General features: G+C 45.8%; 1 protein-coding gene across 1 annotated transcript in view; it reads right to left on the bottom strand.

Moving 5' to 3' along the window:
- DNAH8 (dynein axonemal heavy chain 8) overlaps positions 1-17,717 on the bottom strand; it is a 536,895-nt gene that overhangs the window by 139,414 nt on the left and 379,764 nt on the right. Inside the window, exon 55 of the mRNA XM_065401473.1 lies at positions 7,167-7,301. Within this exon, the coding sequence (XP_065257545.1) occupies positions 7,167-7,301 (135 nt within the window). The remainder of the gene's footprint in view (positions 1-7,166; positions 7,302-17,717) is intronic.

Below are 17,717 nucleotides of genomic sequence, written 5' to 3'. Positions count from 1 at the left end.
GATCGTTGTGTCATCGATCTTTTGGTGAAACGCTGTGATTGCTGCTAGATGTACTTTTATTGAGGTAAAGGAAAACCCGGATAATTTAAGTTCTAAAAGGTAGTCCAGTATAAGTAAGAGAGGGCGGAAGCAGGAGAGGTGTGCCTGGCGGAACACTACATGGTGAACCTAGTCCATTTATGAAGATAGGTAGTAAGTGTAGATTGTGTCCTAGTATGTAATAGCACTGTTCGGACTTGTTGGGAACAATCTAGTTCTTCATTAGAGAGCCATTGAGGAGCCATGCCTTAAGGTTGAGCATCGCTATGTTGGGGTGGTGTAACTGGCCCCTGCGTTGATATAATGGGTCCGGAAGGGGAGGGAGCGAGATCAGGGCACAAGCAGACATCCGTGTTAGAAATGGGTACCACGCCTGTCTGGGCCATGTAGGAGCTATTAGGATGACCCTGGCCCTGTCTGTCCGTATTTTCTGTATCACCCTGTGGTATTGGTGGGAATGCATACAACAGATTGTCGGTCCATGTGATCATGAACGCGTCCCCCATGGAGTGCTTTCCCAGACCTGCTCTGGAGCAGAATCTGAGGCATTTCGTGTTGGTCGCAGTTGTGAATAGATCCAGTTGAATTGTGGAAGATGTCGTGTAAGACAGTACTGTTTATCTTCCATTCATGGTCTAGGGGAAAAGATCGACTGAGCTCGTCTGCTATGGTGTTCTGTGACCCGGGCAGGTATGAGGCTGAGATATGGATGTTGTGTTGGAGGCACCAGTTCCAAAGTTTCCTAGCCTCGGTGCATAGTGAATGGGATCGAACTCCTCCTTGTCTGTTTATGTAAAACATACATGCAATGTTGTTGGTCATCACCCTGATCCTTTGTTTCTTGATGAGTGGGAGAAAGTAGAGACAGGCATTTCGGACAGCTCAGAGCTCTAGAAGATTTATATATAGCGTGGTTTCTGTAGGGGACCATAGGCTCTGAGTCGTGTTATGTCCCAAGTGTGCCTCCCACCCATTGAGGGAGGCGTCTGTCGTGATTATAAGCGAGGGAGGATCCTGCGAGAACAGGACCCTGGAGCACATGTTGTGTGGTAGAGTTCACCATATTAGTGAGTCCTTGACCTTTGGAGGCATAGTTAGTAGTCTGTTTAGTCTGTGCACATTTGCTTTGTAGACTGTGGCCAACCAACCTTGTAGGCATCACATGTACAGGTGTGCGTTCTTGACGACGAAAGTATGTGTAGCCATGTGGCCTAGAAGTTGCAGGCAGTTGGGGGCTGACACCTGTGGGCTGATCCTCAACTGGGCAACAAGATTCCTTATGGTGTAGAATCTATCTGATGGTAGAGATGCGAACCCCACTGTCGAGTCTAGGTATGCGCCTATGAATTCCAATTGTTGGGTTGGATGTAGTGTAGATTTGTTTATATTTATTTGCAGGTCAAGACTCTGGAAGCAGTCGATAGTCATCTGCGTGGATCGGATGGCTTCTTCATGGGTGTGCGACTTCAGCAGGCAATCATCCAGGTACAGAAAGATTATTATCCCTTTTTTTCTGAGATGTGTCATTACCACCACAAGAATCTTTGAGAAGACACGGGGTGCTTTGAGAGGCCAAAGGGTAAAACCTTGTACTCATAATGGTCTGAGCCCAGGGCAAATCTGAGAAAGCGTCCGGGGGCACGGTGTATAGTGATGTGAAAATAAGCGTCTTGCATGTCGAGGGCTGAAAACCAATCTTCCAGCTCCAGCACTGGAATTATTGCTGTTAGTGTAACCATCTTGAATTTTTGCTTCTTGATGAACTTGTTTAGTCGTCTGAGGCCGAGACTGGGTCGCCAGCTCCACTTTTCTTTTGTATCAAAAATAGTGGGAGTAAAACCCCTTCCCTCTGTGCTGAGCTGGCACCGTCTCCACAGCACCTAATTGCAGAAGATGTTGAACCTCTTGTCAGAGAAAGTGGTCGTGAGAGGGGTCCCTGAAGAGGGATGGGGGTCTGTAGCGGGTATGGACAGGAAGGGGATGGTATAGCCTGAGTGGATGACCTCTAAGGCCCATCTGTCTGTTGTGATAGCTATCCAGTTGGCATAGAATGGGAGCAGACAGTGCCCAAAGGGGTGGATGGTTGATATGAGCGCTGGAGTGGGTGGGAGGTCTTCTATACCCTCAACCAAGGCTTCAAATCTGGTTATTAGGAAGAGGTTGAGATGCTGCTGGTGTTTGGGGGGTGGCACCATTGGGGTCTATTTCTTTGGCATTGGTGCTGCTGATGGTCGTACAGCCTTTGATGTTTTGGGGTGTATGCTGGATATTGTGGGTGTTGGTAAGCCTGATATCTGTATTGTCTCCTTCTTGTGGCAGGTCTGTGGATGCCCAGAGACCTCAGTGTAGCATGTGAGTCTTTCATGGTGTGCAGCAGTTCATTAGTTTTGGCTGCAAACAGCTTCTCGCCATTGAAAGGGAGATCTTCTATAGTGTTCTGTATCTCCTATGGGAATGAGGAGGAGCTCAACCATGAGGCTCGACGCATGACCACAGCCGTAGTGGTGGACCTTGTGGCCGTATCAGCAGCATCAAGTGTGGCCTGGAGAGCCGTGCGAGATATCATCTGCCCCTCAGAGACCACAGCTTTGAATTGATGTTGTTTTTCTTCAGGAATGTCATTAAGAAATTCCATGAATTTTCCATAGTCCCTGTGATCATACTTGGCTAATAGAGTCGCATAATCTGCCACTCTAACTTGTAACGGAGGACGAGTAAACTTTGTGGCCAAATCAGTCCATCCTCTTACTGTCCTTATCTGATGCAGTGGACCAAAAATGTTGCTGTTTGTTTCGTTGATTGGCCGCTTCAACTACCAGCAAGTTGGGTGCTGGGTGTGTAAAAAGGAATTCAGATCCCTTAGAAGGGACATAGTATTTACAGTCAGCTCTTTTGCACATTGGGGGTATCATGGCTGGGGTCTGCCATATGGTCTTGGTGGTTTCCAGGATAGCCCCATAGATTGGCAATGCAATCTTGGAAGAAGCAGAGGTTTGTAAAATGTCGGTTAGCTCGTGTTGAGTCTCCGAAACCTTCTCGAGAGCGATTTTTAGCTCGTTAGTTACTCTTTTAAATAAATCTTGGAAATGTGTAAAATCATCTCTCCGTTGTTGGTGGCGGCGGCATAATAGCCTCGTCTGGTGAAGAAGATGAATTGTTATTGGGTAGAGAGGTGTCGGGTGCGACATCGTCTCCTTATAGAAACGTAAGTTCCTCCTGTACAGTCGTAGCGGTGTGTGAAGGTGGAGGAGGAGATCGCACGTCCTCCCTGCATGGGCTGGGACGACTACTTTGGAATATGAGGACTGTGATCTAAGTGGTCCAGCACTAATAGACGTCCTGACTGGGGAAGAGTGGTGTGGGGAAAAAAACCCTTCCACGTCATTGTCTTCATCACTGGAGAAGTGTGAAGGGATTGGGGATAGCTGTCAGTATGGTGCCGACAGCCCCAGTGAAACGTTGGTGCCCAGTAGACAAGATTCTGGGCTAGACAAAACAACCAGATCTCTCTGGTGTATAAATTAGGTCAGTGCAGAGATTGACAGGGCCGATTGTTGAGGCACTAAATGTGCCGGAGGCACCGCGTGCTGGGTCAGTTCCGATGGGTGAGGCACAAAATGCACGGGCAGCGCTGTGTGCTGGGTTGGTGACGGAGTAACCTGAGTTGGCGCTGTGGGAGCAGTTGTGGTCATCTGTGGCACAGGCCTGGGAGCAGTTGTTGGCACCGCATCCTTTGCTGTGACTGATAGTGCCGCAGTGGAGGAAGGCAACTTAGCGCCATCAGCTTCAGCACCTGAGTGGTGGGTGCCAGCAGCCGCAGAAGCACAGATGGTGCCGGAGGTGCCAGGAGCATTGTATGTGCTGAGCCACAGACCTGCTGGCACTGATGAGACCAACGTGGTCGGCAATAATTTCGAGACTATCTGCTCCCTATGAGGCAACGTGGCTGGCCGTTTTTTTGTCGGTTTCTTGTCTTTGAAAGATTTTGGCGGTGGACTCTGCCATGAGGACTGCTGGCCTGGGTCCGAGGTAGGTCTGAGGGATTTCTCGATGAGGATGAGCTTCAGCCTCAGGTCTTTATCCTTGCATGTCCTGGCCTTCAGTTTGTTACAGTGGGCACACTTTTGGGAAACATGGGATTCCCCCAAACACCGGATACATTGAAAATGGCCACCTGAAATGGGAATGGCCTCTCTGCATGTTGTGCATCTCTTGAAACCTGATGAACCAGGCATTTTATGGGGTCACTAACTCTGAGGTTAAAAAACAAAATCTCCTCTTTTTTAAACAGGGAAGGTAAGTATAAGAACTAAAACTTCTCTAACTCAGATAACTAAGTTAATTACTACAAATTTGTCTAAGGTAACTCTCGAAGAAGTGAAGAATGAGTGGAACTGCTGAGCTCCGTCTCAGGCTGGGGACGGTAGAGAGGGAACTGAGGAGTCCGGGCTGCGCATGTGCTATTGAGGCACCAGCAGCGTATGAGGCAGGCACCACGCGTGTGCGGCCCATATGGGCACTGCTGTAAAATTCTCTGAGCGAAGGCGTAGGGACGCACCTTGACCTGGAGTGGAGTACCCACAGGGACATCTCTCGAAGAAGAAATACAATTACCCCTATATAAAGCAAAGGCTTTTTAAATTAGGGAATTATTTGGGAACCCATGTAGCATCTTCTTCCCAAAGGATGTCTATGTAGAGGAATGGAAACTTACTTTGCAGAGTTTGATATATGCATTTTCTGAAGATAATGATGCCACTCTACACATTTTCCCTGAGGCTCACACATTTTCTATTTCTAGTGCACTATAGATCTTCTAGAAGGTGCCTGGATTCCCTTTGGAACATTTCCCAGATGTCTAGTAAGCCAAATGACACAGGATTTTAGCATCTTGCTTGCACCAACTTTGAGACCCAAAGACCCTGCCATTTTGGACTGAATGAGAAAAAAATGGTTACCCACCTTTTTGTAATTGTTGTTCTTTGAGATGTGTTGTTCATGTCCATTCCAAGCAGGTGTGTGCACACTGCGTGCACGCCAGCCGGAAGATTTTTCCCCTAGCAGTGTCCGTAGGGTCGGCCTCGGCGCCCCCTGGAGTGGCGCCTTCATGGCGCACTATATAGGGGCCCGCCGACCCTCCACCCCCTCAGTTCCTTCTTGCCAGCACTCCGACAGAGGGGTAGGAGGGTGGGTATTGGAATGGACATGAACAACACATCTCAAAGAACAACAGTTACAAAAAGGTGGGTAACCGTTTTTTCTTCTTCGAGTGATTGTTCATGTCCATTCCAAGCAGGTGACTCACAAGCCTGAACCTAGGCAGTGGGGTCGGAGTTCACTGCGGACTGGAGTGCCGCACGGCCGAAGGCTGCATCATCTCTGGCCTGGTGCGTGATGGCATAGTGCGACGTAAAAGTGTGGACTGAGGACCACGTGGCCGCTCTGCACATTTCCTGCATCGGGACCTGGGCCAGGAACGCAGCGGAGGAGGCCTGCGCTCTTGTGGAGTGGGCCGTGATCGACGGGGCCGGTATGTTAGCCCGACGGTAGCATTCTCGGATGCAGGCCGTGATCCATGAGGAGATTCGCTGTGACGAGACAGGGAGCCCCCTCATCCTGTCAGCCACGGCAACGAAAAGTTGGGTTGATTTCCTGAACGGTTTTGTCCTCTCAATGTAGAATGCCAGGGCTCTGCGTACGTCCAGGGAATGCAGTCTACGCTCCTTAGCGGAGGATGTGGCTTCAGATAGAACACTGGGAGAAAATGTCTTGGCCCATGTGAAATTGGGAGACCACCTTAGGAAGGAACGCTGGATGTGGCCTGAGTTGGACCTTGTCTTTGTGGAAGACAGTGTATGGAGGCTCAGATGTCAGTGCCCTGAGCTCCGACACTCTCCTGGCTGATGTGATAGCCACTAGGAACGCGACATTATATGAGAGATATAACAGAGAGCAGGAAGCCAGCAGCTCGAAGGGGAGCCCTGTGAGGGCGGACAGGACCAAATTGAGGTCCCAAGCCGGGACTGGTTGACGAGTATGTGGGAACAGTCTGTCCAGGCCCTTGAGGAAGCGACCAACCAATGGGTTTGCAAAAACTGTACCACCTTCCTCTCCTGGGTGGAACGCTGAGATGGCCGCCAAGTGGATCCGAACCGAAGAGAGGGAAAGTCCTAGCTGTCTCAAATGGAGCAAGTAGTCCAGTATGAGAGGGATCGGGGCGAACAATGGAGCCTGTCCCTGCTGTTCGGCCCAGATGGAGAAGCGTTTCCACTTGGCCATGTATGTGGTCCTGGTGGAGGGTTTTCTGCTACCGAGAAGGACCTGCCTGACCTGCTGAGAGCATTGCATCTCCACAGGGTTTAACCATGCCTAGCACTTGCCCTCTTGAGCACCTGAAATGCTCCCTACAGTACCTGTTGAACTTGATTTTATGCTTGCATAGTTTATCTGCAGCTATGGTTGGGAACAAAGGGAGTCTGCTAGAGCAGTGCTGCACCAGAGGACCCAGAGGATTAGAGTCTCAATGCTCTAATGATTCCTCAACTGAGGAAAAGGAGAGAAGAGCTAGAGGCTGAAGTTAGATCATTACTGTAAAAAAAGAAATGAAAGATAAAGTTAGAAAACAAAGTGGTTGGGAGAAACTAAACCATCAAGCTTTTCTATAGGATTTTCTAATGGTCTGAGGTGAAGTGTGGGTCTTAGTCCTGGAGCCCCTAGTGAAAACAGCAAATGGTTTCAGAGTTCCACAGGAAAGAAGCACAGCCCATTCATGAAGAATGAGGAAACCTGTGCAGCAGAATTAACAATTTACTGTAAAAGTGATTTGGTGTGGAATTGTCTAAAATGCCTAAGTGATTTAGGAGAAAAAGACCCATTGACTTTCATAGATTCATAGATTCCGAGGACAGAAGGGACCATTGTGATCATGTAGTCTGACCTCCTATATAATACAGGCCGATGAATTTCCCCAAAATAATTCCTACAGCATAAGTCAATGGGACTTGTGTGCCTAAATCGTTTAGGAGCTTCTGAAAACCCCAGCCTTTATCATCAGAACTTTAAAGTACATTTTATATATTTATACAGGAAAAAAATACACTAGTACTGTGTAAGATCTATGATTTTACCTGAAACATAAATGGTTCTGTGGCAGAGGAAAAGTTTAAACTTTTTGACAAATGTTCTTCAGGATCATATTTTTTCAAATAACTTTTAATCATTACAGTCTTTGCAGTTCCCTGTTCTCCTGTGAGCAAAACTGCCTGTAATAAAAATTTTAGAAAGACAGATATTATAAAACTGCTAATTAAATGACTTACTGTATAGAAAATTATTTTAAAGCAAAGAATATATAAAAATAATAAACTACTGTATTGATTTATTAATGTAATTATGCTGGCGGCCTGTCTGTGCTACCGTATGAATTGACAAACTATTAGGTTTCTGCCCCTTCCGGTTTCCCTGACACAAATTAACTACTGACGTTCGAATGTTAGAGGGAAGGAATGAAGTGAAAAGGATACTGGAGAAAGTTTTACACATTTTATCCAGTAGTCTCAGTTTATCCCATTTTTCTGACACGATCACTGCCAAAGTCTCCTTAAAATGGGCAGTTCAACCTCCAAGAAATGGCTGTGGGGAGGACAGCACTGGATTAGTCAAAGCAGTCAGGGCCGGCCTTAGGGAAAATGGCACCCTGGGCAAACTTATATTTTGACACCTCTAGCCCCTGTGAGTGCCCCCCCCCCAGCTCCCCACCCTCCATCTCTTCTGTCCCCCAAAAGTTCCTCAGGTGCCCCACCCCCCCATCACCTCTGGCCCCCATGGCTTCCCACACACCCCCATCACCTCCAGACCCCACTGCCTCTTCCCAGTGCTTAATTTATATTGAAAGAGTTGCCAGAGCTCAGCCCCAGCACAAATTAAGCACTTCCTGGGCAGCCGGTGCTGTCCGGGCACCCAGCTCTGAAGGCAACGCCACCACCAGCAGCAGCGCATTAGTAACGGTAGCATGGTATATGATGTATTGCCACTCTTATTTCTACACTGCGGCTGAGGCTTGTGATGCCTGGTGCTCAGTCTGCAGCTCAAGGCGGGCTCTGTGCTGTCACATGGGGGCTGCATCTTGCCAGAACCCATGGCCATCCTGCAGCCCTCTGGGTACTTTTGGCTCACCAGGAGCACCATTTCAGATTTTGGTGGGGGGTGCAACTTTAACCTGAAAACTAGACTTTTTTGCAGATAATAATTTAGAAATTAGCTGACAGGAGCACTGCATCTAAGTGCTCTATAAAGAAAGAAAAAATATATCCAAACACCAATTAAAGCCATATATTAAGTTTATATTAAAGTTTAGAACAATCAGGAGATAATACAGCAAGATATTCCCAATCCCAAACCTTGAGGTATCAATTCTGGAGCTTTAACACAGATATCAGAAACACAAGTTTGATACTTTGTACACTATCTTTAGGAGAAATAAATAAAAATAAATAAAATCTGCTTACTTTCTCTAACAGACACAATCTGTGTTACTGCCACTTTATTTTAGTCAATTGTTTTTCACTCCACTAAAAATGTATTTACTTAATTTTAACATATGCATTTAAGGTTTTATTTTCTCTTTTATTAAGAACAGGAATTTATTTGTCTAATTATGTTGGCATTTATGTTTATTGATCACAATCATGTGTGTGACTCACTAACATTTGACTCCATCATTACTATTAGTATCAGACTTGGAACCACATTTATTTTTGTACGAATTTTAAGTTATTTTACAGATATAACTAAAAATACTATTTTAAAATAAGCGGCCTTCATCTGCACAGTGTCTAAAATTATGTGTTTAGCTATATTTTTTTAAACTGGCATTGCTAAGGTGAGTACAAGCAAAATTTACATTCTAAAAGGATACTATTATTTGATTGTACCACTTTAAATAATGGAAGCACAATATGGCAATAAAAGTAATAATGATAATTACTACAGCAAGGACAGGTTAGGCATTTTAGAACTCACTACTCAAAGAACTAAATTTATGCACAAGAGAGAAATAAAATTATGAAATACACAGATCAATCAAAAAACTAAAATATCAATACTGTAATCCTTAATGAACTTTGAATGAATAAAATTACAGAAATTATAAATCCCTTGTGCATTTCGACAGGAAGTACCAAGAAGTAACAACAACAACAACAACAACGTCTGTGTGTGTGTGAGAGAGTGTGTGTGTATGTGTGTGTGTGTGACAGAGTGAGAGATAGTGTTGGGGGGAGCGTGTGTGTGTGTTGAGGGAGTGTGTGTGTGTGTGAGAGAGGGAGCGTATGTTGGGGAAGTGTGTGTGTGAGAGAGTGTGTTGGGGCAGTGTGTGTGTGTGTGTGTGTGTTTGTGTGTGTGTGTGTGTGTGAGAGAGAGAGAGAGAGCGTGTATGTATGTGTTAGGGGGAGTGTGTGTGTGAGAGAGTGTGTGTGTATGTTGGGGGAGTGTGTGTGTGTGTTGGGGGGGAGTGTGAGTGTACCTGAGTGTGTCAGTGCACTGTCTCTTTAAGCAGAACATTCAGGCGCCTCAACAGCAGCGCCAGCAGCACCCACTCTCAACCCAGAGGCAACAGCACAGACACACTCCTCCTGACCCACATCCCAGCTCAGCGGAGACCAGGTACATGGGTGGGGGCAGGGGGACACCCCAACATCAGTGCCTCCATCCCCGGCTTTGCACAGCAAATAGGAGGCAAGCTCCAGGTCACGAGCAGCTTGGCCAGGGGCAGCTCCATGGGCTTCAGAGGAGTTATCTGGCTGGTCCAGCTGCCATCCCCCACCCCCTGCAGCTCGGTCCAGCTGCCCTCTCCAGACACTGATAAGAAACAATAACCTTAGTGTCAGCTAGTGAACTATGTCCAATAGGGCTCATCAGGCCCATAAACTTGTAGACATAAAAATAAATGTTGTCCCTTGGCTATGGCTACTGAAATCATAGCAGGGAGATAAAATTGTGGGAGATGCTGCTAGAAGGAAGCAAATTATTGTACAATATATTTTCCACTCTGAAGCCCAGCATTTCTCACAAGTCTGCTGTGTGTGGGATATAGCAAACAGTGAAGTGTAAGTACAGAGGATCAAAAAAACAGACTGAGATAAAGAATTCTCCACCTGAAAGTAAATGCCTGAAGACAAGTTATTTTTTGATCACAGCATACAGCTCCTTCCTTCAGAAGGAAGCCTCTGCAGAGAATATGAAATCCACCTTATGCTGTTTAATAAAGGTATTGATAGAGGCCATCTTGCTGCCATGAAAATTTCCTTAGTTGAAGCACATGCTCTTTCTGTTCATGATGTGGCTAGAAATTTAGTACAATAGGCTTTGATTCCTTCAGGAATATGTGCAACTGATGTTTCACATTATTCGAATGGGCCAGAGATAGCATGGATGCCTGAAGACCTTGGCACTTCCGGTGAAAAGGAACAAACAAGAAGCATGATCTTCTTAATCTGGTGCACTTGAGGTAGATCTTTAGTGCTCTACATACATTCAGATTATGCTATGGTTTTACAGTAGCATACTGTGGATTTGGACAGAATAGTGGAAAGATAACTACTTGTCATGCCTGGAAAGAGGAATTCACTTTTGGTAAGAAAGATTCTGGAGTCCTTAGAACCTGCATATATAGAGCGGAGGTGCCAACAGGCAGGTTTTGACAGGTAAATAGAGTGGTGTAACTCTTAACAGTTCAAAGTAATAGGTGATTAGGGTTTTTTGCACCAGCGGTAGATCCCACTTAAGAAAGACTGACTAGACCCTTGGCCAGACTAATCTGGCTGCTCTGAGAAATCTTGAGATTTGAAGATTTTCAGCTAAGGAACCAGAGGACTCTGCATATAAGACATTGCTTGTGGCTGACACCTGACATGTTCTGGTGCTGGGCTGAAGTCCCTTGTCCATACTGTACTGAAGAAAATCGGGAATAGCTAGAATTCCAGGGATTGTTGCGGTTTCTGGTTTTGTTTGGTTTTTGACAACATAAGATAAACCTTGACCAACCAGAGTAGTAGGACTTAAGCGCTAAAGTCTGTCTGAAGGCCAATAGAGTCCCAATCACTTTGGAGGATAACCACAGTATAATTATTGCTTCTCTTTCAATAGCCATGCTGCCAGTTGGAAATGGCTTGGATTTAGATGGAGAATGGGACCTTGGTGAAGGATGTGATGCACTGGAGATTTCAGTGCCAAGTCTACCAGATTCAAAAAACTTGGTCTGCTCAGCTAGTGTGAAGCCAGAACTATCAACTTTGCTTGCTTTTGCCTTATCTTCTCAACCACTTTCCCATGTGTAGAGAAAGTCCTTTGGCCACTTATGTACATCTGTCCCTAGTGACTTGATAACTGTTTTTCTGATGAAGTATTGTGCCAGCTTTCTGCTCTTCCAACTTGTAAACAGACTGAGTGCCAGGAGGCTGAATCTCTGAGAGATCAGGTTGAAGACTTCCTAATTCAAATACCATTCTGAGTTGTTGACTAAGCATGTGCTAAACTAGTCTGCATTCAGATTTCCTTCATGTGTATTGCTCTTATGGTAGCCAGATTCTTCTCTGCTCATTCTATTACCTCGCTCACTTCCAAGTGCAGGACTGAGCTCTGAGTTCCTCCTTGGTTGTTGATGTATGCCACTGTCATGATATTTTCTGACGGGAGCAGAATGTGATCCTCCAGAAGGTGGCTTTGGAACCTTTGGAGGACTTTCTTCATCACTTTGAAGTTGAAGAAGTGGATGCTCTTCTTCCTGTCTCTGAAGGTCCATGTGCTTTGTGTTGTGTTGTTTCCCAGATATGCTCCCTAGCACAGTAGGTTGGCATCTGTTGTATGTACTTCATGATCTGGAGGGCAGAGAGGAAGACCCCTGTGGATATTCCCTGGGATTGTCAAACTGAGAGATTTGAGTACCTGGTTTGAAATCAGAACCTGATTTGGAATGTGTTCTGGTGAGTGGTTCCACACAGAATTGCTTAAGATGCGTGACTGGATGACCACTTGTCTGTGCTTGTGAGAGAAAATTCTGAGAAGTAGGATATTCTGCCTCCTAGACTCAGACTGAGCCAGAGGCATAGTCTTTTGTTGTCATAGTGAGCTCTTAGAGGTACTGCTGACACCTCTGGTTTTGCAGCCTGATCCATAGTTCCAGGGTTCTCCTCTAATGTACTTGCCATTCTTTCTTTGGTACTTCTGTGAAGAGGACAGACAAAAGGAGCATTTGTGTTTGCAGTTGGACATGCAGTCCCTTCTTAATGCATTGCGTGGAGAGCTGAGGGACTGCTTTTGTTTGGATGCATTGTCTGGCACTATCTTATCTAATATTTCTCCAAATAGAAATTAATCTGTAAATTAGGAGGTATGTCAGATTTGTTTGAAGTAGACAGCCACCATCCAGAGATGTAAACAGGTGTGACATCTGGCTACTGAACTGGATGTCATTACCATGTCTGAAAAATCTCATTGTGTCTAATGAGGCATCTGAGACAAAAGCAGTTGAAAATAATATTTTCTTAAGGATAGACCTGAAGTCAGTGTGATCCTTGTCATCCAGGACCGTTAGGCCACCCAGCTAGGACATCATAGTACTGGCAAAGCAGACAGTGGCCAGGATTAGGGGGGAGGGATAGCTCAGTGGTTTGAGCATTGGCTCACTAAACCCAGGGTAGTGAGTTCAATCCTTTAGGGGGCTACTTAGGGATCTGGGGCAAAATCAGTACTTGGTCCTGCTAGTGAAGGCAGGGGGCTGGATTCAATGACCTTGCAAGGTCCCTTCCAGTTCTAGGAGATAGGATATCTCCATTAATTTATTTCTCTGAGAGTGGTAAAGCCTCAAAATCTCTCACAAATTTTAACAGGGAAGGTAATTAACCACTGGAACAACTTAAAAGTGTTGTGGTAGATTCTCCATCACTGGCAATTTTAAAATCAAGATTGGATGTTCAAACAGGAATTATTTTGGAGACAGTCTATGGCCTGTGTTATGCAAGATGAGCCTGCAAAAACTGCCTCACATTTAGAACACTGTTTTGATTTAGCCTGATGTGTGCTGGGGAGGTGCAGTAGCAGTGAATCCAGGTGGCTGAACCTTATGCTGCTAATTACATGATTCAAAGGAGGAGGAGGAGGAAGAGAGATTTTAAATTGCTCACTACTGCCTGAAAACATAATAAAATCAAAGTTGGCCAAAAAAAAGTTTGGGAGTAAAGAAAACTGCCACTGACTGTTGCTGTGGAGACAGGAGATCTGGAGGACTGCTTGAGATGGGGTAATGGCTAATCCCAGGGACATGCTGCAATACTAAAATGCCTCCTGAAACTGCAAAAGGAGGTGCGGGGGACAGCCTATGCATCACAGAAAAATGGGAGATGTTGGGCTATAAAAATCCCCTTCTGAAGGGATCACCATTATTGTCTGTTATTTGTATTACAGTAGAGCTTACAGTTGGGGGCCCTACTGTGCTTGATACTGTACAAGAGAATCTCTTTTCGGAAGAGCTTTCAATCTAACAGACACAACAAACAAAAGGTGAGAGAAAGGAAAGGTTATTATCCTCATTTTGCACATGGGGAATTAAGGCAGAGAGAGATTAAGTGACTCGCCTAGGATTATATGGAAAGTCTGTGGCAGAGTCAAGAATTGTACCCATGTCTGCTAAGTCACAGTCCACTGCTTTAACCACAAGACCATCCTTCCTACTTTTAGCAAGGGAGACACCCATTGCAATGACCTTTGGGATAACTTTGACGGTTTACTTAGGCTACTGAATTCTGTAATATATTTTGCTTGCTTGGGCAATTGCTAGCCCTTGCCTTGGGTTTTTCTAATTTAACCTATTTATTCAGGCTTTTGGCTAAGGATTAGGATGAACAGGTGTGAAGTCCTTTTGGGGTTGAGATTTTATACAGTTATTTAATTAGGGATTTGACTGAAACATTTAAAAGACTGTCTTCACTCATCACCAGTGGCACCTCCTCCTGGCTGTTCTGTGGATTAGCTCTCTTCCAGGTATGACACCTCCCCTTGGGGTCTCTCCTCTCATTGTCCTCTCTGTCACTCTGTGGCCCCTTTCTTACTCCAGGAGCTGCAACCCTCCGGGCAGGTCACGCTGGCATTTCCCCTTCCAAGGTATAGAGTCTCATGTCCAAGCACTGCCACTCGGTCAGTGGCTGGTAGGAGAACACAGGACCAGGCACATCTCAAGATTCCAACCCAGAGACCCTACAACATGCAGCCAAGGTCTGCTCAGTCCCCAGCTTTGCAGCTCTCTCCCTGGCTGCTTCCTATCTACCTCCCCCAGGCTTTCTTCTCCATCCTTCTCTCTTCTGGGAACAATCTACCCTCAGGGCCATGCTCCCAGGGTCCTAACCCTTTCTCTAGTTCCCTCCTTCCCTTTCTAATGCACAGACAATGACTGCAGATTTCCACACTGCCCCCATTTCTGTTGCCAGCTTCCTGGGTTTATATTAGCCCAGCCCACAGCTGCTCAGATGAGCTTCATCTTCCAATTAGGAGTTGCTTTTCTGCCCTAAGCCACTCATGTGTGGCATATTATCTTAATTGGCCCTTTCTCATCTTCCTTAACCTTACAGGGCTGATGTGGGGTGAACAACCCATCACAATGGCATTGGTTCAACTCCTGGTTTATCTTTTTGTTATGAATTATAGAATCATAGAAGATTAGGGTTGGAAGAGACCTCAGGAGGTCATCTAGTCCAATCCCCTGCTCAAAGCAGGACCAACGCCAACTAAATCATCCCAGCCAAGGCTTTGTCAAGCCGGGCCTTAAAAACCTCTAAGGATGGAGATTCTACCACCTCCCTAAGTAACCCATTCCAGTGCTTCACCACCCTCCTAGTGAAATAATGTTTCCTAATATCCAAACTAGACCTCCCACACTGCAACTTGAGAGCATTGCTTCTTGTTCTGTCATCTGCCACCACTGAGAACAGCCTACTTCCATCCTCTTTGGAACCCCCCTTCAGGTAATTGAAGACTGCAATCAAATCCCCCCTCACTCTTCTCTTCTGCAGACTAAATAACCCCAGCTCCCTCAGCCTCTCCTCATAAGTCATGTGCCCCAGCCCCCTAATCATTTTCATTGTCCTCCGCTGGACCCTCTCCAATTTGTCCACATCCCTTCTGTAGTGGGGGGACCAAAACTGGACGCAGTACTCCAGGTGTGGCCTCACCAGTGCCGAACAGACGGGAATAATCACTTCCCTCAATCTGCTAGCAATGCTCCTACTAATGCAGCCCAATATGCCGTTGGCCTTCTTGGCAACAATGGCACACTGCTGACTCATATCCAGCTTCTCGTCCACTGTAATCCCAGGTCCTTTTCTGCAGAACTGCTGCTTAGCCAGTTGGTCCCCAGCATGTAGCGGTGCATGGGATTCTGCCTTCCTAAGTGCAGGACTCTGCACTTGTCCTTATCGAACCTCATCAGATTTCTTTTGGCCCAATCCTCCAATTTGTCTAGGTCACTCTGGACCCTATCCCTACCCTCCAGCATATCTACTTCTCCCCCCAGATTAGTGTCATCTGCGAACTTTCTGAGGGTGCAATTCATCCCATCATCCAGATCATTGATAAAGATGTTGAACAAAACCGGCCCCAGGACCGACCCCTGGGGCACTCCGCTTGATACCGGCTGCCAACTAGACATCGAGCCGTTGATCACTACCCATTGAGCCCGACTAGCCAGCTTTCTAACCACCTTATAGTCCATTCATCCAATCCATACTTTTTTAACTTGCTGGCAAAAATACTATGGGAGACTGTATCAAAAGCTTTGCTAAACTCAAGCTATATCAGATCCACCGCTTTCCCCATATTCATAGAGTCAGTTATCTCATCATAGAAGGCAATCAGGTTGGTCAGGCATGACTTGCCCTTGATGAATCCATGTTCACTGTTCCTGATCACCTTACTCTCCTCCAAGTGCTTCAAAATAGTCTCCTTGAGGACCTGCTCCATGATTTTGCCAGGGACTGAAGTGAGGCTGTAATTCCGTGGGTTCTCTTTCTTCCCTTTTTAAAATATGGGCACTATATTTGCCTTTTTCCAATCGTCCGGGATCTCCCTCGATCGCCACGAGTTTTCAAAGATAATGGCCAATAGCTCTGCAATCAGATCAGCCAACTCCCTCAGCACCCTTGGATGCATTAGATCTGGACCCATGGACTTGTGCATGTCCAGCTTTTCTAAATAGTCCTTAATCTATGCTTTCAGCACTGAGGGCTGCTCACCTCCTCCCCATACTGTGTTGCCCAGTGCAGCAGTCTGGGAGCTGACCTTGTCTGTGAAGACCGAGGCAAAAAAAGCATTGAGTACTTCAGCTTTTTCCACATCGTCCGTCACTATGTTGCCTCCCCATTCAGTAAGGGTCACACACTTTCCCTGACCTTCTTCTTGTAGCTAACATACCTGTAGAAACCCTTCTTGTTACCCTTCACATCCCTTGCTAGCTGCAACTCCAATTGTGCCTTGGCCTTCCTGATTACAGCCCTGCATGCTCTAGCCATATTTTTATACTCCTCCCTAGTCATCTGTCCAAATATCCACTTCTTGTAAGCTTCCTTTCTGAGTTTAAGCTCAAGATTTCACTGTTAAGCCAAGCTGTTCGCCTGCCATATTTGCTATTCTTTCTGCACTTCAGGATGGTTTGTTCCTGTGCCCTCAATAAGGCTTCTTTAAAATACAGCCAGCTCTCCTGGACTCCTTGCCCCCATCATATGAGCTTCCCAGGGGATCCTGCCCATCAGTTCCCTAAGGGAGTCAAAGTCTGCTTTTCTGAAGTCCAGGATCCGTATTTTGCTACTCTCCTTTCTCCTTTTTGTGAGGATCCTGAACTCAACCATCTCATGGTCACTGCTGCCTAGGTTGCCACCCACTTCTACTTCTCCTACCAATTCTTCCCTGTTTGTAAACAGCAGGTCAAAAGGAGCATGGCCCCTAGTTGGTTGCTCCAGCACTTGTACCAGGAAGTTGTCCCCAACACTCTCCAAAAACTTCCTGGATTGTCTGTGCATTGCTGTATTGTTCTCTCAGCAGATGTCAGGGTGATTGAAGTCCCCCATTAGTACCAGGGCCTGTTATCTGGAAACTTCAGTTAGTTGTCCAAAGAAAACCTCATCTACCTCATCCTTCTGATCCGGTGGTCTATAGCACACGCCCACCACGACATCACCCTTGTTGCTCTCACCTCTAAACTTAACCCAAAGACTCTCAACAGGGTTTTGCATGTACTCTTTTTTGCATGTACTCTTTTTTGCAAACCCTCTGGGTGTATGATAAGTGCATTTTACACATTGAAATTAAATAAACCATATTACTACTCCAAAGATTTGTTATTTATTTCCAGGTGTAGTTCAAGGTATTAATTTTGCTCTTGAAAGTTTTTTCTGCTTTAAATTGTTACTAAATGAGAAGCATTCTCTCCCTTTGTACTTTCATGACAGTTGGGATCAGCTATTGCTTTCCCATTGAAAGAACTTCATATAACCAAGGGTGGTGGCAGGCTGTTTTTAGTGGATGTCCCTTGACTCTGAAATCCACCTTCCCAATTCATCTAAGAGAGCATTAGTCTGTTGATACTCAGAAACTGATGGTAAGATCTCCTCTAGCCTTTTTCCTGAGAGGAAAAA

Source organism: Emys orbicularis, chromosome 3, assembly GCF_028017835.1.
Source record: "Emys orbicularis isolate rEmyOrb1 chromosome 3, rEmyOrb1.hap1, whole genome shotgun sequence".
NCBI lineage: Eukaryota > Metazoa > Chordata > Testudines > Emydidae > Emys > Emys orbicularis.
This window is presented reverse-complemented; position numbering and strand designations above follow the sequence as displayed.